A 25,000-nucleotide genomic window follows, 5' to 3' on the forward strand; every position below is an offset into this window, starting at 1 on the left:
TTTAGAAGAGCGCAAAGATTTATCAAATGATAAAATAGCTACTTACCACTGTCTTCAATAGTGAAGTAGAAGATGTCACTTGTAGCATTGTCTCCCTCTCTTAAGACAAAGCAAATCTTCATGTCATCAATATCAGCTAAAAACAAAAAAATGTTATCAGGCAAAAGGTCAATGATGTAAAGCTTTACAAACAGATTTACAAACACTGTATATAATATTAGAGTGTTGTTATGGTGTCCTAACTGTACATAGAGAAATACCATGCACCTAAGTAGTGGGTCAAAGCCTGAAACCTGATTATAATGAGTGAGCAGGTAATTTACCATGGAAAATACACCGTGCCCAGCAGAAAGGGATTCATCAGAGCGGTCACTCACTTGCTGTATGTTCTGTAGGTGGTCTGTAATTTATGTTTAGCTGTAATGTCTCTTGCATTCTCTTTGTTTAAAACCCTTTCGCACCTGAACAGACTGTGCTGCAACTATAAGTGCTGATCTCTATTGATTTTCCACTTTTCTTCCAAACAGAGGAATCGGTAGCTGAAACATTTCTGTCCTTACAAGCACCAACAGGGACCTGACATTGGACATATTCTACCATACCACGATCAAGCACCTAAATTAATGACTAACTGTGTATGCTTGTGGTATTATTACCAGGATCCTCATTGCATCTTTCTAAGAACAGACTGCTGCATTTAAGAAAGCTAAAATGATATAGTGGGTGTCCTCTGCTTTTGCACCTTCCAAACTAAGGCTATCGCCACTTTATTGCCTACCCGTGTCTAGAAATAGTGTACTTGACGGCTTCTTCTACCTGCTGCAATGTCCTACAATTACATTTACCACATTCTTAGATTTATAGTTCTGTGAACACTACTTTTAACAAAAAGCAGACTCTGTAGTCCATTTTATTATTGCCCAAAGGTGCTTTGGTTTTGGATTTGGAGACAGGAGCACATGCTTCCTCCTCCTCTGAAACCTGCATGCTGAGTCACTCAATGAGTCACATGGACACGACTTCTGCTAATACTTGCAGCAGCAGTATAGCTAAGTAAGCATATCAAAGCATGCTAAGCAGATCGTGTTTTACAGAAAACACCAATAGAAATGACATTTTCACTATGTAAGAAAACTATTATTATTCACCACTGGAGATGAAATCCCCCCGTGAAGGGGGTATAGTGGAGGCAGTTGTACATATCTGGAGAACCATTTACCTAATTGTTATGAAACTTGGTATACACATTATTTCGTTTAAGATAGTGACAACATTAGATTCTGGAGATAAAGGTGGGTGTCTGTCTGTCCGTACATCCACCCATATCATATTGACATCTTTGCTTTTATCTGCAGAACAGCTTGTGGACAGAATCTGTAAATAAAGTTGTGTATTTATTTTATTGAATTACTTACTATTTGTAACCTCTTTTTTACTGCCTCAACAACCCTAAATAACGGTATTTTACAATATGTACACTTTTCTGTGTTAAAATGTTTGTCCCCCCCATCCTTAACTGTTTCAATTTGCATGGTTACACGCTGGAACATGATAGGGTCTAAGTTGGTTGAGAATTTGAAGACCTTCCAAGATATATACCTGATTGCTTGTATTTACAGGCTGGTTGTTAGAATGTTCACTGTTTAATTAACCTAGATAATTACCTATTTTAAGGAAATGTATGCCTTAATACTGTGGGTGAATTTTTTATAGTACACTGATACCTTATAAAAAGGTGCAATACATTTTCAGAGCCGACGTCTGCTTTGTGTTGTCTATGTCATTTACCCAGGGGAAAAACACAATGAACTTTAAGGATATACCTGTCTACCTCCCAGATTAACCAAGCTACTCCTTCGCCATCCAATACCACTGTATTCAAAGACAAAGTCTAATGCATTGCTAATAGTACAAACCTAGGTTAGATTTACTCAAAAAAGTCATTGGTTCTACTTTTAGTTTTGAACAGGATAAGTGTGAGCCCAGCTTAAATGTGATGAATGCTAAAATTGAACATGAAGAACATAGCCCAGATATTTTAACTTCTAATTCCAATGTTTTAAGTAGGGGCCTAGGGTACTATATTTGTTGTGATTATATTTATATTATATTTACCCAGGTTGTGTCTTGTGAGCAAAACACACATCAACTTACTTGTACAGTAGCAACTAAAGTCATTTAAATTACTCTTGACCACAGCCCTGTATCTAATTCCACAGTATTGGCATCTAAATCTCTTCACTGACTTATCAAATTGTATAACATGTGCTGCCCTTCTTGTTAAGGCAGGCACCATATCCTGACTGGTAGGAACAGACTAGAGGTCCTCGTATTACTGTTCTGTTCTGTCTTTACTGGCAAGCCAGAATCATATGTGATAAAAGCAACCTATCATTACTTTTCCAGCCTGCTCTGTTTTCATGACACCAGGTAATTGTCTGGCTTATATCATTTGAGCAACAGCTTTGGCATTTCCCAGGGTCATAAATAGAGTGATGAGATTTATTCACAGGTGCCACTTTTACTATGCAAAGGAAGATTAAAGGCTCAAAAGAACAGTAAAAAATACTTTTGCATTATACAAGATATGCAATATAGTAACAAAGGAGGACAGTTGATTAGCAAAAATATGTAGAAGACAAAAAAAAAAACTAATCTTACTGCACTTATGAAAAGATGCATAATAAATTAAAAAACAGTTTAATAGTAAATGAATTCAGAATGCTGCTTGCATTGTATACAATGCTGTATTGCCAAATACCAAACTATCAAAAAAATAGCAGTATAAATTATCGTGAAAAATACCAAAAAAAAGATTTACTAATTTGCAGAAATAAATAAATCATCTTTTATTTCCACGTGCTCATGTTTTTGTAGCCAGTGTTGGAAAGAATTTGGCAACACAAACAATACATTATCATTCAACAAGCTTTGGCAGGTATAAGAACATAGGGGTCTGGACTGTATCAGAATGATGGAGCCACCATGACTATTACAACACATAACTAAAACAGTGCATACATTTGTATTCAGGAAGTGTCTGTCCTGGACTTACAGTACAATGACTTTCACTCATTTGATGACAAGATGAGTGACAACAATGAGCAGCAATTAAACTATGCAGATTTAAAAATGTATTTACCTGCATAGTTAAACTGTATGTCAACCTAATAGTCATGGCCTGATATAGTTCAGTTCTGCAAGGGATTAAATACTGACTATTCACCTGTTTTTAGCAACTGAATCCACTTACTGCACTCACTCCACAGCCCTCCGAGTAAATTACACAGGAAGGTAATAATCTTTGGCTAAAATAAGGAAGACTTATTTAGTGGCTTGTTAAATTTGATCATTCTTTCAGCACTTTTTCATTCTAAATCAATAAGCATTACAGTACAATCCTCAATGTGTGTCCTTGAAGTTTAGTACAGTACAACTAATTTTATCAACAGCTCAGGGGGGTGTGGAAGTAGTTTGTATAGGTGATCAGATCAAGGGGAGTTTAAATGCTAACTTTAAAGACAGCAGATCATAAAATGCACTGTTTTTATAGTTTTTCACCCACATAGTGTATGCAAGTGTGTAGTTCAGTCAGTGTATGTATATATATTCACAGTAATGACACTTCTTAAGTAGTTACACATGTTGCATTTAGCATATTTCATTAAATAGCGTTTTCAGTGAAGAAGCACTTCATGGAATGTAAAATGATTATAGAAATAACAAATTCATTTAATTAACTTTTTAATTTCTAAAGCACTAATTTATACCCCCCATTCATAACAGGAATGCTATAATTGGTAGTTAATCCTACCATAGTAATGAAAGTGTCTCAAAGTCTTACCTTGGCTAAATTCAGTGATAGAGTCGTTTCCCTTCCCCATGTTGATGAGGTAGCCATGTTCAGGACCCACTGTGATTTTGAATTTCAGGGAGATCTGGGTGCTGTCTTTATCCTCTGCCTTTAAGGCCTTGCTTGTAATCATAAAGCCAAGGTGCCCAGTAGTCAGAATCCTCAGAGTTGGTGCACCTTTGTTCACAATGATTTGGGGCACACCATTGTCCACTGAAATAATACTGATCTTCATCATTTGCGGTTTTCGGGTTTCAAATATGGTGTCAGGAAAGACGTAGAAATCAGTATGAGTTCCGTCAGTGACAGTAAATGAGAAGCTATCTTCTGCGGACTCTGTGCCATCATGCTTGTAGCTAATCAGATTCTCATTTAAGTCCTGCTTGGTAAATGAGGTTACCGGTCTAGTGCTGTTGTACAGCAGTCGGCCATGTACTGGCACTTGGGTGATAGTGAGCTTCAAGAAGTGGTCAGGTGTATCTCTGTCTTCTACAGTGAGCTCAAAGGGTGTGATGAGTTTGTTCTCACCCTCAGTGACCACTAGGTCATGCACTGTAAGCACAGGTTTCTTGTTGTCCACGTCTGTGATGGACACCCTGAAAGTACGAAACACTGGGTTATACCCATCAGTGACCTCAAACTCAAAACTGTCCATCTTCACTTCGTCATCGGATGTATGAATGTAGTACACTTTGTTGCCAGCTAGCTGGAGTTGTGTAAATGAAGAAATGGGCACTCCAGGTGTATCTGTGCACTCCAAATGCCCACGTACAGGGGCTCTGGTGATGGTGAATTCCAGGTTTTCATCAGGGCTGTTCAGGTCACTGGTGCTGAGCAAATCTGTTGTGAGAGTCACCCTCCCCCCTTCTTTTAAAGACACCCCTTTACTGATTACATCAGGAAAAATCATATCAATGCTGCCAACTGTGATGTAAAAGTATCTATCAATAAGAGGATTTATGCCATCAGTGACATCAAATTTGATGAGATCACGAACACCTTCTTGTCCATTGTGAAAGTACACAATTAGATTGTTGTCCACTTGATTTTGGGTAAAGTTCATTCCCACAGTAATATTTTCAAAGCTACCTGAAGGTGTCTGCTTTTGCAGTAGACCTTGGCCAGGGCCATAGCGAATAATGTAGGTCAATGTTTTGTCTTCAGAATCCAGATCAGTAGCCTTTAGGACTTTATTAGTAATTATTTTGCTTTCCCCTATCTCAATTTCCAGTCCATCATTAATAGTCATTCTTGGTGTTTCATCATCCACAGGAATAACCATAATGATAACTGTTTTCTCCACTGTGTGCTTCCCATCAGTAAGTATGACATCAAAGCTGTCTTCTGTGGTCTCAGAGTCATCATGTTCATAAACAATACTGGAGCTCTCCTTGATCTGGTCAAGGGTAAAGTTGTTGACTGGAACTGTACCTGTGGTTAACTGATTGACAATGAAACCATGCTTTGGTGGTTTAGTAATAATAAACATTAAATCATCAGCAGGTATATCAGAATCTACAGCATTAAGAATTGGAGTGTCAATTACAATGTTCATGCCTTCCATTACAACAAATTCTCTCATAAAGATTTCAGGCTTTTCGTCATTAGATGGGATGATAACAATGGGGAAGAAATGTCTTTGTGAAAAATTAATCCCATCAGAGCAACGGAAAGTAAATCTGTCTTCAACTGGTTCAACACCTTTGTGAATACTTTGGACATAATAAATATGTCCAAGACGAATGTCCTTCATTGTAAAAGCACTAATGGCAGTCCCTGAACGTGACTTCTCAGAACCAGGTGCTGGTGAGATGTTCTCTACATAGCCAGAAGTTGGCTGGACTATAATTGTACAAAGAATGTCATCACTGGCAGTATCAATATCTTCAGCACTTACATGCTCAAGCTCAATTACATTTTTTTCACCTTCTACTACAGTGAACTGCTGGCCCACAGTCACCTCTGGAGCTTGGCTATCAACTGGAAGGATGGTGACCTGTACTCGAACTCCTTGGACTTTATTACCCCCGACGTTCCATTCATCAGACAAGTCAGAAAGGGTCAAGTTGAAATAATCCTCCTGCTTATCAAGGCCGATCTCCCCACTTGTATGTGCGTAAACCACAACCCCATTGATGATGTCACCCTGTGTAAATCTTTCAGTAGGGAGTCCATTTACTAAGATTTCTCCAAGAAGAGGGCGGTCTTCAACAATAAAAGTCAGCATGAGGTCATCAGTGTCCTCATCTCTTCCCTGAATAACATTGGTTGTGATCTCAGTGGCTCCATTTTCCAAAACATCTATATAGGACCCAATTGTGCCAGCTGGGAGCATAATGGTTGGTACTTCATCATCTATGGGACGTACATTGACTCGGATAGTGATTGTGACAACATGTACTCCATCACTGACATCTAATTTAAATGAATCACTAGTGGACTCATACCCGTCATGGATGTAAGCTATTCTGCCACTGGCAATGTCATTTAAGTTGAATGCATCTCCTTCAGTGATATAAGTGTCAGTATATTGAACATGACCATGCAGCGGAGGCTGGGTTAGTGTAAATGATATATATTTGCTGTCAGTGTCTGCATCACTAGTATCGAGTTCTGCACTTGTGATGATGTGAGTGCCCCTTTCAAAAACAGTGAAGCCAGTGTTAGTAATCTGAGGAGGCTTGTTGTCAACTGGCTGAAGAAAGATGGTAAATGTACCCTCAACACTGTTTCCAGCTGTGTCTTCAACTGTGTACTGGAACTGAAGCACATGGGCAGTGATTCCTAATTCTAGGTCTGGGGGCTTATAAGCAATTTTGTGATGGTTGATTTGTGCTTGAGTAAATTCAGTTACTATCATGTCAGGGCTGTCTGTTAAAACAATATATCCAAGCACAACAGGGTTATTTTCATCAGTGTCAGTTGGTGGTGTAATTATAGTGTATTTCAAATCTCTGTCATCAGAGTCTAAATCAGTATAGCGCAGGTACTTCTTTCTAAAGTGTGTCAGTTTGTATTCCTGTACAATCATATTTAAAGAAGTTCCACTGTACAGTTCAGGAGGGATGTCATCTACTGGCAGAATTTTGGCAATAAAAGTGTTTTCACCTGACTGGTTTGGGGGGTCATTGTCATCTTGAACCCGAAATACAAACTGATCCATTACAGTGCTGGTGCTATGAGGTCCCACGTGCCTATAAAACAACTTTCCTGACATAATATCCTGCTGGAGCCATTCTGTCACTACTTTTTCAAAAACCTCATCATCTGCTATAAATGTCCAAGATGAGCGGTCTTCAGGGGCTTCTGACTGACGAAGTACAACCTCTCCGATAGTGGAGAACGGCGGTTCAATTGTAAACCTTATGGTGGAATCTTCAGAGTCAATGTCAGTAGCACTTAACACAAATGGGGAGATTGGCACCATTTCATTCTTAGACAGTACAAGTCCAGTGTTGGCATTTATAAACGGTGGCTCGTCATCGGTTGGCACAATGGTAATTGGAAACAGAAACTCAACTTCATGTTTGCCATCTGTCATCCTAAAGATGATGTTGTCACTGTACGTATCACTCCCATCATGTTGGTAAATAACTACACCTGTATCAAGGTCAGCTGGAGTGAAGAATTTTCTCCTTGAACCTAGGATAGTCAGCTGCCCATGCCTCAGCCCATCAATAACAGTCACCCTGACTTCATCCAAGTTATCCTCATCACTAATTTGTAGATTCTGTGAACTGGCCAATGGCCTGGACTGACCTTCATATAACAGCTGACCAGTGTTCCTTGTCACAACAGGTGCAAGCGTATTCATGGGCTTTACAACAATCATGAAGGCAAAGGGGTCTGACACAGCTCCTTCTGTGTCCACAATTTCAAACTCAATTTGGAAAATCCTCTCCACTTGAGAGTCCTCTGAGGGAGGCTTGTAGGCTATTTTTAAATCTTTAAGGTCCCCCTGATGAAAAGAAGTTATGGGCAAATTTCTATCATCAGTACTCACAATATAGCCTTGCTCAGAAGACAGCGAGGAGGTGATGTTAAAGATTAAATCATCAGGGTCAGACTCAGTGTCTTCTGCTGCCAGCATGTCAGGGGTTATAGCTGTCATAACAAACTGGTCCACTTCCATCATCATCATAGCTACAAAACTTGGCTTTGGTGCAGTGTTTTCCTCCCCTTCTCTAATGCGGACCATCATTTGGAAATACTCTTGTTTGAGCAGGTTGCCCTCTTTGTCCTGCAGCTCCACAACCATAGGTATATAGTCCCTGTTTGGTGATCTGATGACAGATGTATGCTGGTAGCGTACATCTAGTTTTACAAACTCATCGCAGTCCACCATCTTTCCAGCTCTTGCATCATTAATCAGCTTTCCATATCTGGGGAGTCCACTTGCGCTTGTTAAAGTAGTAATCTTGCACACCGCAGAATTTCTATCATAAGTAAACTCCAAAACTTTTCTGTCAATAGGATTACTAGTGCCAAGCAGCTTCTCCACTGTCAGAGGCATGTTTCTAGTTAGGATCTCCAACTGGGTAAAAACCACCTCAACTTCCATCATAAACGGTATAATAATAGTATCAGTCTGGGTATCATACCTGAGTTGCAATTTTACTCTGTCCTTGGAAGGGCTTCTAGACCCGAAATGCGAATACTTCACGTCATTATGGCCAAAGTCACAAGGAAACTTTTTAGGTGTCAGCTGTCCCGGTCTCTGTGTTAGAGGGTCATTCTCCAGTACTATAATGCTGCATCTATCTCCCGGTTGAACCTGGATCACCAGATCATTGATCGGATCAATAAAAACAGATTTTCCAAACGGCACTCTTATTCCATTGTTGGCAACCAATATAGCATCTTCAGACGGTCCCGACCGGAACCCGTATGATAATCCAAAACTGTCAAAGTGTTGTGCCTTTGCGTTACCTGTCAGCGCCACTGCAATCAGCAGCAGACTGCAAGAAAATGCAAAAGTCAAAGGTGCAGTTCGTTGCTGCTGTAAATGCATTTTAACATCCATCTGTAAACCAGTGTCCTATGCGGATGCCACACTTTGTGTAGTACGGCCCCGCAAAAAATAAAAAAAGAAAGTTAAGAAAAGAAAGAAAAACTGTTGAATACTCCTGCAGTCACTGCAGCAGGGAGACACTGCACTCCGTTTCAGAAACTGCACTAGTTATTAAACTTCAGTGACTTTGAAACCTGGAGCGAGGAAATCACGCCCTCTTTCACAAGCGATTGGGTGATATTTGCATTGTAATTGGGTTCTCAAGTTGTAACTGGGCAGTGGCCGTGTCGATCACAAGGGGAGGAGCGAAGTGAAACTGCAGCAGGTTGAGTGAGGTAGCCCAGAGACATGAGTTGTGGAAATGCTAATAAAATTATAGCAGAAAAACTAAATAGTGATTGAGGTTTTGGCATAGAAATACTGAGATTTTAGTTCAAAACTTTTCATTAAAAAAAAAAAAAAGTTGTCAAACAGGCACAAATAGTACGTGTATCAAAATAGAAAGTGTGTGGGATGTTAAAACGATCTGTCACGAGATGGGTAATTCTTAATTAATTACCGTTATCAAAACGGTTAGCATTAGTAACATATTATTAACTGCTTGGTTACAATATTACCATGTATTACCATACCATTACAACCACAATATTACCAAGTATTACCATTACAACTGCGGTACGTTTCTGTAGTTTTTCGAGATGAAAAGCAATTCAACAGAAATGTCATTTTTTTAATATAGTCTTTCGTAGACGTACGGTATAGAAAACGATTAAAAACCAGTTGTTTTCTTTCTTGCTTTTAATTAATTAATTTGGTTATTTATTTGTCTATTTCACATTAGTGGAGACGAACGAGTTAATAAATGTATTGTGCCCTCTTGTGGCTGATTTTAGTTAAATGTGTTTTAAGAGATCCTTGCTATTGTCTTTAACTTTATTTAAAGCATAATTGTTTACAGATAACTGTAAAGATAAGTCTTTTTATTTAGGAAAGTTGATACATTATGTCAAGAAATTGTACTCATGGGCAGTTTCTGTAAGATGTCACCAGTAAGAATTAAAAAAAAAAAAAAAAAAAACTCATTTTAAAAAAAGAGACAAAGAGCTTGTACGCTAATTTATATATTTTAAATAAAAATTATATTGTAGATGTTTTGAAAAAAAAGAAAAATCAGGAACTAGAAGTTACATTAATTCACTGAGCAGCACAATGCTACCGTAGTCCAGTCTACTGTACAGTCACACATTGTGATTTAATTGTATTTTCCAGTATTGGGCCCAATGGAGCAGATAAGGGACCATCTTGTCGTTATTGACACTCACAAGAGCATCGGGTCAGTTATAAAGCAAGTAAGTTGAATATTTAGCACATCTGTTTTTTTTTTGTTTTGGTTTCTTTTCAAGTATTTTCAATCAGAACCATATTAGGCCTTCGACCACTACCCGTCAGAGGGACACAAAATACATTGGTAGCTGTACAGAAAAAGCCATGGTGAACAGGATAATGTAATAGAACAATATATCTTTGGGGGCACTGTTGAAGCTGATATGTGCATTTTTTTATTGTGTCGTTGTGTTCCCCCTGTCTTGTTCAGTGCTAGTAACATAATTCTATATTAAATAATAGCCTCTACCGGTATTATATTGTATGACTTGTATACTGTAAGATAGCTTGAAGAAGGCGGTGTGGATCACACTGTGTATAAACTGTGAGTAGAGTCATAATATTTGGGTTGCTGAAGGAAGACACAACATACAGTATAGAATGGGGTGCAGGATACAAGCTGATATAAAATAATTAATTTGCAGAGCAGCTTACCTTTTTGATAACCATTATATTTAACGAGCAAGTGTTCTGTGTGGAGTTAATGGACAATACTGTCCTACCCTTGGTTGTTTCTGGACAAAGCATGGTGTTATTTCACATTCTACAGGGGATGAGCTGGAACATTATATAATCTTTAGATGCATTTACTTTATCCCTGCAGAATACCCACGTTCATTATACTATACATTATAATCTGTAAGCTTGTAAAAATGGATGATAGATGAGGTACTTCTCAGTGGATGAGCAAGACAGTAAATCCCTATTATCCATTAAACATCAGGCTTCACTTTAATCAGAATAATTAGCAGCTCATGTCAGGTGTAGCTGGGTCTTCCTTTGCATGTTACTGAGGTTAAAATGAAGCCCATTGCTTTAACTGTCAAAACCTTTACAAACCAATTCGGACTTTGTTAGAATTCTTCTAAATGCTTGTTTAATCTCCTAAATCACAGCCAGGCCTTTCTTACTTCAATGGGTTCTCCCCACAGCATTTATATAATTAGATAATTAAATGCATACCGACCTATTATGTGACATATGCAGACATTCTTTAGGTAATCTGTTGGAGTGATTCCAACACGTGCAAAGGAATTTCAGTACAGGGTTATCAAACTTGTATTTACTTTATGACTGCAAGGGTTGCCATGGATGGATACATAATTTTGCTTTGAATCTCAAGTCTGGAACACTCATAAGCTAAAGCAGTGCTGAATGAGTGTTGATATTACAATGGATCCCAGGCTTGGTAAAGTTAGACCGCACTTTGAAACCCAGAACAGCTCAGGTGTATTGTGCATATACTGTAGCCATGATTTTAAGGTTGATTCCAGCAGGCATGTACAGTGATAGTATAAACAAGTATGACAGTAGCAGTGAAAAGATGTGCAGACAGACAGGCAGACACCTCAATATATTCCAAGAATTTCATATTTTCAGAAACTGATGCTTAATAATGTTAATACCAAGTTTCAACACAATTTGATGAAATTCCACAATTCCAGATATGGAAAACATTGAAAGTGTAACATGCATACTGTACATACTATATGGTCAACCCCAGTATATCCAGTGTACAGGAATTTCATTCCCTATGGGTGATAAAAAAATAAGAAAAATCTGCACACACACTGGTGCAGCTAGGCAGACCCTCACATGACTGAATTATTTGTATGTAGATGGCATGTAAATGCATCTCCCTGACGGTCAGTTTCAGTTGCAATTGCAATGATCCCAGATCTGGCAGACTCTGTCATATCCAAGACTGAAAGAAAGGAACAGTCCTCTGTGCAAGTTTCTACATCCCAACTTCCCTGAAGGAATTTGATGGAGTAATCATAGAAGAATGGTTACGTACTCACCATGTAAAATCAGAGCTGTCACTTTCGGCTCTTCATGGTGGTTCTGCACCCTGTTGAGAGTGTTATTGGAGAATAAGGCAGATATAACAATTGCAGATAATTGGACATACACATACAATTATATTAAACAGGTAAACATTTGAATTCTGTATTATAAAAATTGAAAGATATACTGTAAAGCATCCCTTTAAACCAATGAGAACGTACAGTTTTTAAACTCACTGCACCTGCCCCATAGCACAGTGTCAGACCCCTTATATTCTCTAATCAGGGGAGATCCTGAGGTAACTGGTTAGCTGATGCTCCAGTCTAGGGGGTCTCATCAGGTGTAGATATTGGAGGTCACAAAATCAGTACAAATCATTGGGTTCTTTTTTTTTAATTTTTTTTAAATCAAACGGTTTCTTTAAAATTAATTTTTCATATATACACTTTACTGTAATGAATACATTATATTGTAATTATTCTGTTTTCTGATCAATGTGCTGATGGCATATGGTATTGTGATCATTCATTAGGGAAATCATCTTATTAGACAACAGTTGCTCAAGCCTAATTTGTCTTAAGAGGTGGAGCTGGTAGCACTGGTGTAAAACAATGTATGCTAAAAGTTTGTGTTATTATATGTTCAGTGATTCCCTGCTGAAGAAATAATCAAGCCACCTAAACTATTTAAAATATTTTTTGAATAAGGGTACCAGAAATATGAAAATAAACTGCATATTGCATGTAGTGGCAAACAATGGAAGATTGAACATTGAAGTTGAGAAAAATAGCAATTTGTTTACACATGACTTTGTTTTATTAAGATTTGTGAATGGAAAATAAAAAGGCTATGTATAACTCATGCAATACAGTGAATAGAGCCCATAAAAAAAACCACACAACTTACTTAACTAAAATGAGTGTATTATACTAGAAACCCAAACAGAACCATAGCAGAACATGATCATCAATAGCAGCACAATGGATCTGGAGCACACATGGTCCTGACACTATAGAACACTGGCTTTGATTTGGTACCATGGTGCTCCAACAGATTACTAATCAAATGCAGTTAATACCATTGTGATACCATTGGTACAATGAAAGGGTTTCCGCTGTGGTACCATTTCACAAATCACTCATACCTTTAGCCAATATTGTGTGATACACTACATAAGTCACAACACCAACTGAGAACTCAGATCATGTAAGGGAAGTACTGTACTGGACATAGTGATCGATTGCATTCTAATGACAGCATTCCCCCTGTTTGAGCAAGCAACTTGTATATTTCTCAGGGCTTGCATGTTCCTGCGCTGAAATCAAGTTTTTTTTGTGGGCCTGAAATCTCTGCTAAGATATTAATGATATCACATGTACTTCACTTTTGTAGACATAAGTACAACATCTCTTTTACAGCTTTTAGCTCATCCCTATATAGGCCCACATGTAATTCGGTTCCCTTGTTTTTAAATGAAAAGCATCTCCATTAATGGTCTATGTAAAAAAAGGATGTAATATGCAGATATAATGTTTGCAAATTTGATAACCTATGGTCAGTGTTGGAGAGGACTTCGCTATTTAGGGAGCTGTCACTTTAATTTTGCAGCTCACTCACAATTCTCAATTTACATTGCTAACCTTTCTGGAATAACAAATGTAATGTGAAAAAAGACCTAAAATGTTGATAATAAATCAACTCAGTACATTGTAGAATGTGGTATGGAATGTGAGTGGAACCTTACATATATACACTGTAAAAAAAAAAACTCTTTTGAGGAAATGATTACCTTATATTGATTCACTGCATGAATTCCAATATGTTCATGTAAACTTTTCATCTAATTAGTGACTGAAAAAAAAGCACAGAGATTACCAGCAGCAGCAGAGTGCAGCAGACAATGCAAGAGTTAAAAGTGAAAGGAAGGAATCCTTTCTGAGCTCTGCATCAATAGACTGATGCTGAGGTCAATTGTGAAACTAATTACCTATTGAAAAGTAACTAATTGTATGGAAAAAAACCTTTTTTACATACTTTTGCATGAAGCAAGCATTAACATTCGACTTTATTTTGGGCAGAATTGATTTTTGGGTGTTTATTGTAAGTGAAATACAGTAAGAAGCCACTTAGTAACTACAAGATTGGTCCTATTAAAAGCAGCTGTGTGCTAATTGCATGACTTCAGTACACATTAGTGTGTACATTAGTGTAAATTGAAGTTGCCTTGAGCTTTTAGTTTAACAGACCTGTTACATTTTTTGTACAACTGTTAAAAAAAAACAGTTTTTTGACAACTAAAGACCTACAGTAAATGTACTTTGATCTTTTCTGTGAAATACTTTAAAAGTAATTTGTTTCAATTTACATTTTCTTTTCTTCTTCCTTTTTAAAAATAATATTTCACCCCTGATTCCCTCCCCAGTTTCTCTCCCCTACCACAGCAATACTCCACTACAGTTCAGGAGAGCTGAAGGTCAGTTGTCTCTTTCCGTCCATTAGCTCGAGAGCAGATGCCGACAAGCTGCCAAAAAGGGACAGCTGTAGTGTGGTGAAATCTCTAACCTGCATGAGTGCTAGAGCCAATGCAGCACTCCATGCGGACATGAAGATCGCACTGCCAGGATGCAGTCCTGCACTCCCCTGGGCCCTGGCCACGCGATTGTGCCTATACAAGGTGAACCACTCAGGGATCATCAAACTACTTTTTCTTCGTTTTATTTTTACTGTCCTCTTAAATTTTTATGATGTTTGTAGTCATTCTGAGTGGTTATTTTTACTCAAATACTGTTTAACATGTTTGGTGTCTGTGCTAAGGTTGATAGTTCTGTTTTAAGCTTTGACTATGAGTTCAGGAGCTGCTTTTCACTTCTAGTTGCCTGCCATAGACATGTAATGTAGGTTAGATCAGTCAAACAGTCTTTATATTTGTAAGCTCAGGAGAACTGAAGGTCAGTTGCCTCTTTACATCCACTGCAGTGTACAGTCTGCAAAAGTAAAGTAAATTTGATCCATAGATGGAAATGGCTATTACTTCTGTAAAGACCTGTTGGTTAATCCTGGCTATATTAAATGCACAGGCAGTATGCACACCACTCCTCGTCATTCTGCTCAGCGGTGTAGTACTCTGTTCATATCCACCAGGGTTCCTTCAGCCAGCCCTCATACCTCTCCATTTTTGGCGCTAGAGCTGGTATAGGCTGCTTCCTCTTGGGTGCCGGATGTTTGAACCTCCCCCTCTTTTTGTGGGCAGGTGGTGCTTCCTTTTCATCCTGGAAAGGACAGTCGCCGGTGTAGCGCCACACTTTTGCATAGTGCAGGCACCACGGACCCTCCTCCATCCTCTTAAAATAATAATAATTCCTCTTCACACACAAGAGGAGGCATTGTTATCCCACATACTGACAGCATATGTGACCCGGATGGCTTTATGACGATGTCAGACCAGGAAATGAATGGACTCTCACACAGTATTACGGTATGATGTGCACGTTTAATTATAAAATAAAAAGTTTAAACAAACAAAAGCACTTTACAAAACAAAACGCACTTTGGCCAAAACAGACAGACAGTAAACACCCACTGTGAATAAACAAGTATCGTGCTGGTTTTAAACAGACAATAAACATCCATTGTGAATGAACAAGTATCATGCTGGTTTTAAAAAGACAATAAACACCCATTGTGAATAAACAAGTACTGTGCTGGTTTTAAACAGACAATAGACAGCCACTGTGAATAAACAAGCACTGTGCTGGTTTTAAACAGACAATAAACAACCACTGTGAATAAACAAGTATCGTGCTGGTTTTAAAGCAGCATGAGTAGCAATTGCTATTGTATTTCTCTAGTTCTCTTTACCTTAAGTTCCACCTCTGAACAACCCAACCTCGTTCATCCAAAGCTGCAGGTTTTTATGCATGTGACTGTCTTCAGATTTGTAATAAAGTCACATTCTACACGTGTTTAGCATGGATGGGGAAAAACACTGCTTTTCATAAAAAGTACCTTATGGTACATGTAGTACATATAATACAAATTGGATCATTCTTGGGTAAATGCAATGGAATGTGTATATTGCTGTTGTAAAAAAAAAAACAAAAACAAAAAAAAACTATTTAATCTGACAGCTCTTTAATCTTCTTGTAATCTGTCATTGTTATTCTTTTGGGAAGATTCTTTTGACTTGAAGAAAGTAATAGGATCCAATAACTACTGCGTGTGCGGAAAATCTTTTTCTCTAAGGCGATGTTAATGATTTTGAAGAGCCATTATGGATTCAAATACAAATGTTCTGGATAAACATCACACAAATTCACAGTACATGCCTTTCTTTTAAATGATCAAATGGGATATAATCAGTTTGGATAAGTCATGTTTCTTTTAAACCTTTTAATGAGTCATGTTCTTCTAATGGATGATATGAATCAGATATTAAAGTTTAAAACAAAGGACATATAAGGCCATATTCAATCAGTTTACTCCAGTCCTTAATTAACTTTCACATTTGTTTTACTTCTAATTAAAAGTTAATGTTATAAAATGATCAGTGATTTAGAGACCTTGAATTCTATTTCTTGTTCAGTGGTTCAGCTCTTGGTCTAAACAGCGTATCTCTGTGCTCTTTTCTAGATAGAGGAAGTATTGTCCCACAGGTTCAGTAAAGCAGCAGTGTTATTTAGAAACATACTATTCAAATGATAGAGTAAACAGTAAATCTTGAAAACACAATCATTCCAGATATCAGTACATTGTATCTGGGGGGATGCAGAGGCTTTCGCCAGTGCATCTTGATGCAGGTGGATAAGGAACAATAAGAAGGTGGGGCACTCTGTGCTGCACCTTTAGGTGTTGTTGGTCTGGTAGTGAAGCACCAGTGAAGATGTGATAATGATGTAATGATCAGCCTGTTGTAGTAATAGTAAATGAAACATAAAATTAAATGACAATTGACGAGAAGTCTTACTCATTTCAACGTTGAAGACAAACATTTCTAGTTAATGTTTTGATGATCTACTGAAATCACACTCAGACATTTAGTTGAAAGAGTAATATGTAGTGTTCTCTACTGCCCTAAATCAAAGTATTGCTTAAAAATGTATTATTTCAATAATTACATTGTTTTGCTTGTGCCTGTATATTACCCTCTGTTAATACCGTCTGTTGGGTTTCATTTTAATGGTTCATTATCCTAATGTTAATGCTATCAATAACCAGAACTGTTTCTGACATTTTGTAAAGGCAGAAACTCTGTACTGCATACAGTACTCATAGTAAATCGTCCAGTGTATGTCTGCTTTGATATTTTGTTCAATGTTTATACTGTGCTACTGTTCAAATATGGACCTAGCATTTGCTATTTGCACAGTGGCTTTCACATTGTTGGCAATGAACCTAATGTAATACCTGGTCCACAGCAGTGAACTAAATGGTCTTCCGTGATTAAAATATAGTGCTAATCATGTTTTTAGCCTAAAAAGGTTATTATAACTAAACATTTTCCCTATTTTAATATTCTAAGGTCAGCTCCTGTTTAGATTATTAAAATGCCTCTGCATGTAAAATTAGCATCTCTACAATGTTTTGGATTTTCATTATTGTATTATACATTACTTACCTACCATTAGCAAAGTCTATATATATATATACTGTAACAATTATACCAAATTAAAATTTCTCCCATTTACTAATTTGAATAATTTTTGTCAAATGGGCTTTACATCATACCAATAAGAGTAAAATTCCCATTCTCCTTTACTTAAAGCTGTCACCAAGGCTTAGTACAGAACCACTGTACAGCTTTGCGACACACATTTGGTTTGTCTGACACTTAGATGTAAAACTGAAAGAATTTGTATTAAACTAGAAAACTAGTTGCCCAGTAGCCCACACATTCAAGCTGTGTGGTAGTGATTTGCTAGCAGTGTTACCGGATGGACTTGACAGAGTTGCCAGACAAAATAAAGTACAAAGCAACAATTGTTTAAAACCAGGGATGCCCAAAATGTGCCCACTATCTTATGCTGAAAACCTTTGAAAATGTGCCAACCTAGGTGGGATAAATCAATTAAAGTAAAAAAAAAATAATATGGGCATGAAGAATCATACTCACTGATCATAACATTGTCACCGTGTTGACAGAGGATCGCTTTCAATGGATCAAGGGCATATAAAGAGTTTGAGAGTAGTTTAGTTGTTGGACACACTGCAACCTTTGATATAGCAGACACCATGAAAAATAACCACTGTGAAAGATCTGAAAAATATCCTGAAAGTCTGAATTTTAACCTTATGAGTAGTTCATGTAAGGGGATGAACTACTTCCATTCATTCTTCTTCTTCTTCTTCTTCTTCTTCTTCTTCTTCTTCTTCTTCTTCTTCTTCTTCTTCTTCTTATTTACTTATTTATTTATTTGTCAGATGCCTTTATCCAAGGTGACTTACAGGTGTTACAGAGCAGTACAGGGTTACAATGCTAGCTTAATATTTAAATACAGAAAGTGCAAATAATGCAACTAAAATTCAAATGAACTAGGACACAAAAAGTTAGGATTGCAACAAGCAGTAAGAACATTGCTCAGACATCAAATGTCAAGAGCTGTTACGGTTCATTAAGCCAAGCTGACAGGGAGTTTTATTAAGTATGGAGAGCAGCAAAGTTATGACAACAAACAGCCTCAGGGGGAAGATAAATGTGGAAACTCACAGCCTGCTAGGTGTTAGCATGAATTCTAGCAAGTGGGCTGGTGGATAATCGAGGCTAGAAAGGAAACTCCAATACTCTAAAGCTATATTTCCACTGCCCATGCATGCAGTATTTTTATAAAGACAGCTTGTCTTCAAATATTTGGCATGCCCTGTCATGAAATTATTGTTATTTTCAGTCTGTTCTAGCTGCCAATGCAATCTCTATGCTAAAGATAATCTATTTCTAGCTTATTTTTATTTCTATGGCTAACGGTACCAGCTTTAGACAAGCACAAGACTCTAAATCACTTTGAGAGGTGACTTTGATTTATTTTTTGTGCCACCAGTCAGTGTCATACCTAAACAATAAATATAGAATAATTAATGGGGCAGTGTGTGATTTGAGAATTGAATGCCCAACCTTGTGTTAATTCTCATTAATCACAATACCCTAAGGACTGTTGTTGGTGAGCAATTGTTTCCTACCAGTTCAAAAGTTCTGTGTTGGAATTCTTTTCAGTTTGGGCGGAGCCTTTTGCAGGAGCCCTTGAAAGGGCTGGCGCTCACTGGAGTTTGGTTTGGGAGAGGAAGGTCGATGGTGATGGCAGCCATGGCTACGCTTGCTCTCTGCTGTCGCTCTGCTCTGGGGTCATGCCTTTTGCAGGAGCCCTTGAAAGGGCTGGTGCTCGTTGGGGCTTGGTTGGTGGTAAGGGCAACGGACGCTTTGGCTTTCCATCAGTGCTTCACCCCTAGATGGTGCCGTCTGCAGGTGCCCTTGAAAGGGCTCATGGACTCTGGTGTTGTAGTGGGGCTGGCATTGACCAGGGTGCCCGCGAAGTCTGTAGCACCAGGGTTGTAGTGTCGGCCCCACTCCGAAGGTCCAGCTGTCCTCTCGTCTGCTGTAGAAAGTTGAGTTCCAGGATGCACTCCCGCATTTCCGCGAACCAGACCTCTTGGCCTCATCCAGACCCAGCTGCAGTAGCCCTATCCCTCGCATTGGAGATAGCTGGCCTGTCACTGTCTGGAGTTGTACTGCTGTGGGCGCCACTTTAGCTCGGCTGGTCATGTCGGCTCACTGGAATATGTCGGGCCTGACCAGGGTGACAGTGGATGTGTGCCCCGATACTGGTCCTCCCTACGATGACTGGCGAGCTGGCAATTGGGTTGGGTTTGAAGACTCGGGCCGATGTTTCCCCTTTTACATCGGGCCCCTTCTCATTTCCCGCCGGTGGTTGATGGGGTTCAGATCATCTTCCCGTTCTTGGACGAGTTGCATGCCGCCATCTTGCTGCACTATCGCCGCTGTCAGTTTGGGTGGCCTGCAGTCTCTCCTGGTTCTGAATATCTGGCGCGGCGCTCTGCAGGACCCAGCCGGGCCCTATGCGCTCTGCTGCCGGTGGGCGCCGTCTTTCAGTGCTGGCCAGAACTCATCTCCACACTGGTCCTGGCTTGTTCCTGCTCCCTCACAAAGTCCTTCTTGCTCTGGATTAGCCACTCCAGCGAGTCACTCATCTCTCTGTCTCATAACCACTCCTGCTTGACGCGATAGAGATACATTATTCCATATTATTAGAAAGCTGACTTTGTTGCTGTCCAAGCTTTTGTACATTCACTGAAGGTTGAGCTGTATGCTTAAAATCAAATAATACAATGGGATATGTGTAAACTCATCAGCGCTTAATTTAATATTCTTGGTTTGTAAAAAAATATTTCTATACTCTCATGTAGGCTACTTAAGTTTAACGTATACATTTTTATCGGTATGTAAAACATGAAGCATATGGAAAAATTGCTTCACAATGAACTTTACAACAAAGTTTGCAGATATGATTCATAAGCACCTGTTTGACCTGTTTAGTTTGAATGACCATGTTCAGAATAATAGTTTTTATATATCTGCAGCTTAATTAATTGGAAGTGTACCCAAACTGGAACGACAACATTGTTTTGTATACAGTTGAGCGTTTTGCTGCTTTAATTTAAAGACATGATTAGCATTCATATCTAACATTTATATTGCTTTAGAGTCATTTTTGTTTGTTAATGCAAACAAATACATAAGCAAGACCGCTCTACTTAGATTCCCTCCCATACTTTCGCAGTATTGAGTATCAATACTACTTCTTAAAAGGAGTACAGTATGTGCAAGCCTAGATCCACACATTAAAGAAGGTAGCGTGAAATAAGGCTTTCAGCACCCCCACTAAAAATTGTTCCAGCGCCACTGCTTCCAAATGCAAAAACAAAACATTCCTTGCTTAAAATTACGCAGCCTATAAACTCTCCCCTTCTCCTTGGATTTTCTTGTATTTCCTCAATGATAATAGCAGCTGCTACTAACACAGGATCCAAGCTGAAAGTCAGGGTGACTCAATCTGAAGTGCTGTCACTCTTTTTGCTCTGGCAGTTATATGTATTGACCATTCTGAAGCAGGCAGAAAGCAAACTGGTGGAAGTTGAGAGTATCCACCACTTTGGTCTTTGGAAAATAGACACAGATTCTTAGATCATTATATATTCCACCAAAAAGAAAGCTCTTGAATAACTAATGAGCCACACTAGTGGATAGATTATGGCAGGTTTTCTGCAGCTTTAGAAAATACTCAATTGGTGGGAAAAAAACGGTTGAAATAATGATGTAGAGCACTACACTCCAGCAGATCTCCTTTGAAAATAACCCTCAGTGGGTCTTGTTTTCCAGGGGGCAATTTGCCAGCAATTTGATATCCTGCGGTAGTAAATTTGTCATACATTTGTTAGAATGTGGAGTATAAGGTTTAGTAGAAATCTATCTAGACTGACCCAAAGATAAAAGGAGTGGGACTTCTGGACGTGGATAACCTGTTATTAGTCAATTATAGACCTGTATTTGCTTGCTGGTCTGGGAATGTCTATATGTCGGATTCCCACAAAAGAAAAAAAAAAAGTGTTCTGTTATTTGCAGGTTCTTAAAATGCCTGATACATCTGTCTCTGAGACATTTAGCAAATTATTTGATTCAAATTTGGATTAAACTTAAAAAAAAAAAAAAGATTGAACTATATATGCACCTTGAAATAATAAATACGGAAATGTTAATATCAGAACTCATTCAAAGCTTGCCCAGACATGGTCTACAGTATGTATCTGTCTGAAGACTCACTCAGATAAACATAATTAGCACACATGCATTTAGTACAACCAAGTACTGTACAGTAATCAAAACAAATACATTATAAACATGTACTGGTTAATGCTATTAGCTTCTTATTGTAATCAATTTTTGTTAGAAGTACAAGTAAGAGAACATATAACAGACATCTAACTATACTGTAACTTGTTACACAGTTAAACCTTTTTGTAAAATTATGGAACAATGCAGCAGAATAAAACCATATTCCGCTGGTTTCACAGACCCTAATTAGCCCTAACCCTGGAATACCCATCAGAATGTCAGGTGCTAATGTGGACACACATTTACAGAAAGTTACCAGTAAAAACATCAACAGAAGGAAGCTGACAATTATATAAAGCAAGAAAAACACTGCATCCAATTATCCATTTAGCAAGCAAATAAATGAGTTCTAGTTGTCAACAATGTATAATGGATTTACAGTTTGTGTTTTGCTTCATATTCCTCATAAAATCTGTGAGCGGAAAAACTGGTCTATTTGCATAGTTAGGCAGTTTGAATTAAACTATTTTATGTCATCAAACTTGTGTGCCAAAAATACAGTTGGTTGTGCTTGTGTCACAGGGCCATGGGGTGTTTTTCTCCTCTAATAAGGGGAAGTCTTATTTGAGCTTTTTTAGATCAATTACAAGTGTACAACATATCTGGAGGGAATCACAAAGAAAATACATGAACTCTGTTCTTGTCTGTACTATTCGCTTTTCTCACTGTACTGCAGGTATAGGTATCTTGAGCCCTATGGTTACATGAAAACTGTATATTAAAGCCAGCGCAGAGATTTATTTATTTATTTCTTCATTTAAAACCTGCAAGGACACCACAACTGTGAGCACACCACAGTTTAGTCCCCTCATCATGATGCCAGCTGGTGTCAAGCCACAATTTCTATAATATTTCTCCTGCAAATATACTGGGAGTCAATGCTTTTAAATAGGCCATTTTAATCTTTGTGGAGCTTAAGTGGTGTTCCAACAGTTTTGTTTAATTTAGTATAGCTACATCTTTTGATTTCGTCAGATGGTAGTTTGGCCCCTGTCGTAAGTCCCTGTTTGGGGTAGGTTTCGGGTAGTATATACAATGCATGTATTAAGAGGTGAAGTCTTAACCACACTACAGCTTTATTTTATAGTAGAATTCCGGGAAGAGGAAGCAGTTTAGCAACCAGGACTGTACAGCACATGTGTTTGAAAAGCAGGGGAGCAGAATTCATGTCTGAATGAGACTTCTCCTCTAAAGAGAGGCTTTACAATTCTGCCCCGTAAAGTCTAATTGCTTAAAGAGCTATCATATGGCTATTTCTTGCTTTTTAAACCTGGAACGTTGACCTAGACTCCATACTGATATACAGTAGTTGTATCAGCAATAAAACTACATGTATTACAGTATGGTAATAAAAGTACAACTCTAAGGCTAAAGTTATCAATCAGAAGCAGAAACTATAAATTAATAAATATATAGTCAGTAGAGATTAGTGAGAAAATGCATTATCAAGATACATTTTGAAGTAATCCCATGTTTTCCCATGTTTTGAAGTAATCCCATTTTTATACTAGCTGTAGCTCTTCTAGATGGAATTAGAATTTGTGTTAAATCTACATGCTTCCCTGACAATGTTTGTTAAAATCTAATAACATTAGTAACTCGTTAAACTGAAGATGCAGAAAGTTCAATTTTAATGACTGTGTCGTAAATATAAGGCCCCAAGCAATGGAATAAAAAACCCTTAAATGTAGCAGGTAGCAGAACATGTCCAGGAGGTCGTATCTACATGCATTGACACTTTTAATTTATTAATAACAGTGTGATACAAATGGATAAAATACACATATTACAAGATGATGCCTAACTCAGCAGCAGCCAAATATTCTGATGCAACAGCCGTGCAAGAGTGGCCTACATGTAGTGAGCAAAACAATTATGATGCTACTGAGCCATCTCTGAGATGTTAAAAACATTATTTTAAATGCCCATTCACACAGCATGGAATTGCACAATCTATGCCGGTATAATACCATGATAACCCTTTCACACAGTCAAAGGGATCAGTTGAGTTCAACTTTTAAACCTGTCAGTCAACAAATCATGTTCAGTGGTGATTAGCCCATAAATAACAGCATCACGCACCATCCCTTCTATTTGTGAATTCATCTCCTCGTCATCCTGTAAAGTTAACAATTCCTTAACTTTATCCAGTCTCCAATTACTAACTCATTCTTGATCAACACCAACGACAAAATTACTCAACACGTCCGGTTTACTGTCATGTGGGATACTGACTTTCAATCCATGCCCTCTACAGCACTTCAGCGCCGGCATAGCCTTTTACACAGTTGAGATGGTTCAGTGCCGTCTCTGAAACACCTCGTGAGTTGGTTCAGATGACATAAAATGTGACGGCTCTGCGATGGTATAGGCAATTCACACAGACCAAAATCAGTGCCGGTTCTGTGCCGTCATAACTCTTCTGTGTGAAAAGGGTACATGTTGTGTTCATTAACTTGGAATAGCCAAGATCTTATATTTAGCTAGTTACATGCAGAAAACCATCACATTTCTGAAATAGATGAAATTGCCATTTAGTTCCTGTAGAAGGGCTGGAGCTGGCCCTCTGCGTGTAGCAGTCTGCCTGTTGTGTTTAGTAATGGGAATGAGCATCGTGTGTGTGTGTGTATTAGTTGCGCACTCCTAATCAGGAGGTAGGTGTGGTGCAGCAGATCGCCAGGAATAAAAGGGTCCTAATTTTATGGATCAAAGCTGCTGTAAAGCCATCGGGGTCAGAGTGCTGCTGCTGTCGATGCATCGTCCTTGTGCTGCTGAACCACTGGGTTCAGGAAACGAAGCGACCATGTGTGTATTCCGAGGTCGGGAGGTGGTCGGGGGTTCGTTGTGGGAGAAGGAAGTTGCGATGAACCAACAATCATGTGTGTATTCGGAGGGTGGAGTTGGGTGAACAGCCCAGGGAACAGGGAGTTTGTTTCGGGATAGTAGATCCCACCCAGTATAGCAGACAGGTGTGGAATAGGAACCTCCATTGTTAGTGGAGTAGCGCGGGCCGGGTTCACGGCACCTTTTGTTTGTAGTTGTACTGTTTGTACAGTGTTTATTTTGC

At 38.5% G+C, this 25,000-nt stretch overlaps 1 protein-coding gene across 1 annotated transcript in view; it reads right to left on the reverse strand.

The window, feature by feature from the left end:
* Positions 1-9,008, reverse strand: part of LOC121302608 (FRAS1-related extracellular matrix protein 2-like) — a 29,225-nt gene extending 20,217 nt beyond the window's left edge. Inside the window, exons 1-2 of the mRNA XM_041232612.1 lie at positions 3,845-9,008; positions 47-136 (exon numbers count right to left, since the gene is read on the reverse strand). Of these exons, the coding sequence (XP_041088546.1) occupies positions 47-136; positions 3,845-8,876 (5,122 nt within the window). The 5' untranslated portion in view covers positions 8,877-9,008. The remainder of the gene's footprint in view (positions 1-46; positions 137-3,844) is intronic.
* Positions 9,009-25,000: the final 15,992 nt, after the last annotated feature.

The sequence above is a fragment of the Polyodon spathula genome, chromosome 30 (genome assembly GCF_017654505.1).
Source record: "Polyodon spathula isolate WHYD16114869_AA chromosome 30, ASM1765450v1, whole genome shotgun sequence".
Lineage (NCBI taxonomy): Eukaryota > Metazoa > Chordata > Actinopteri > Acipenseriformes > Polyodontidae > Polyodon > Polyodon spathula.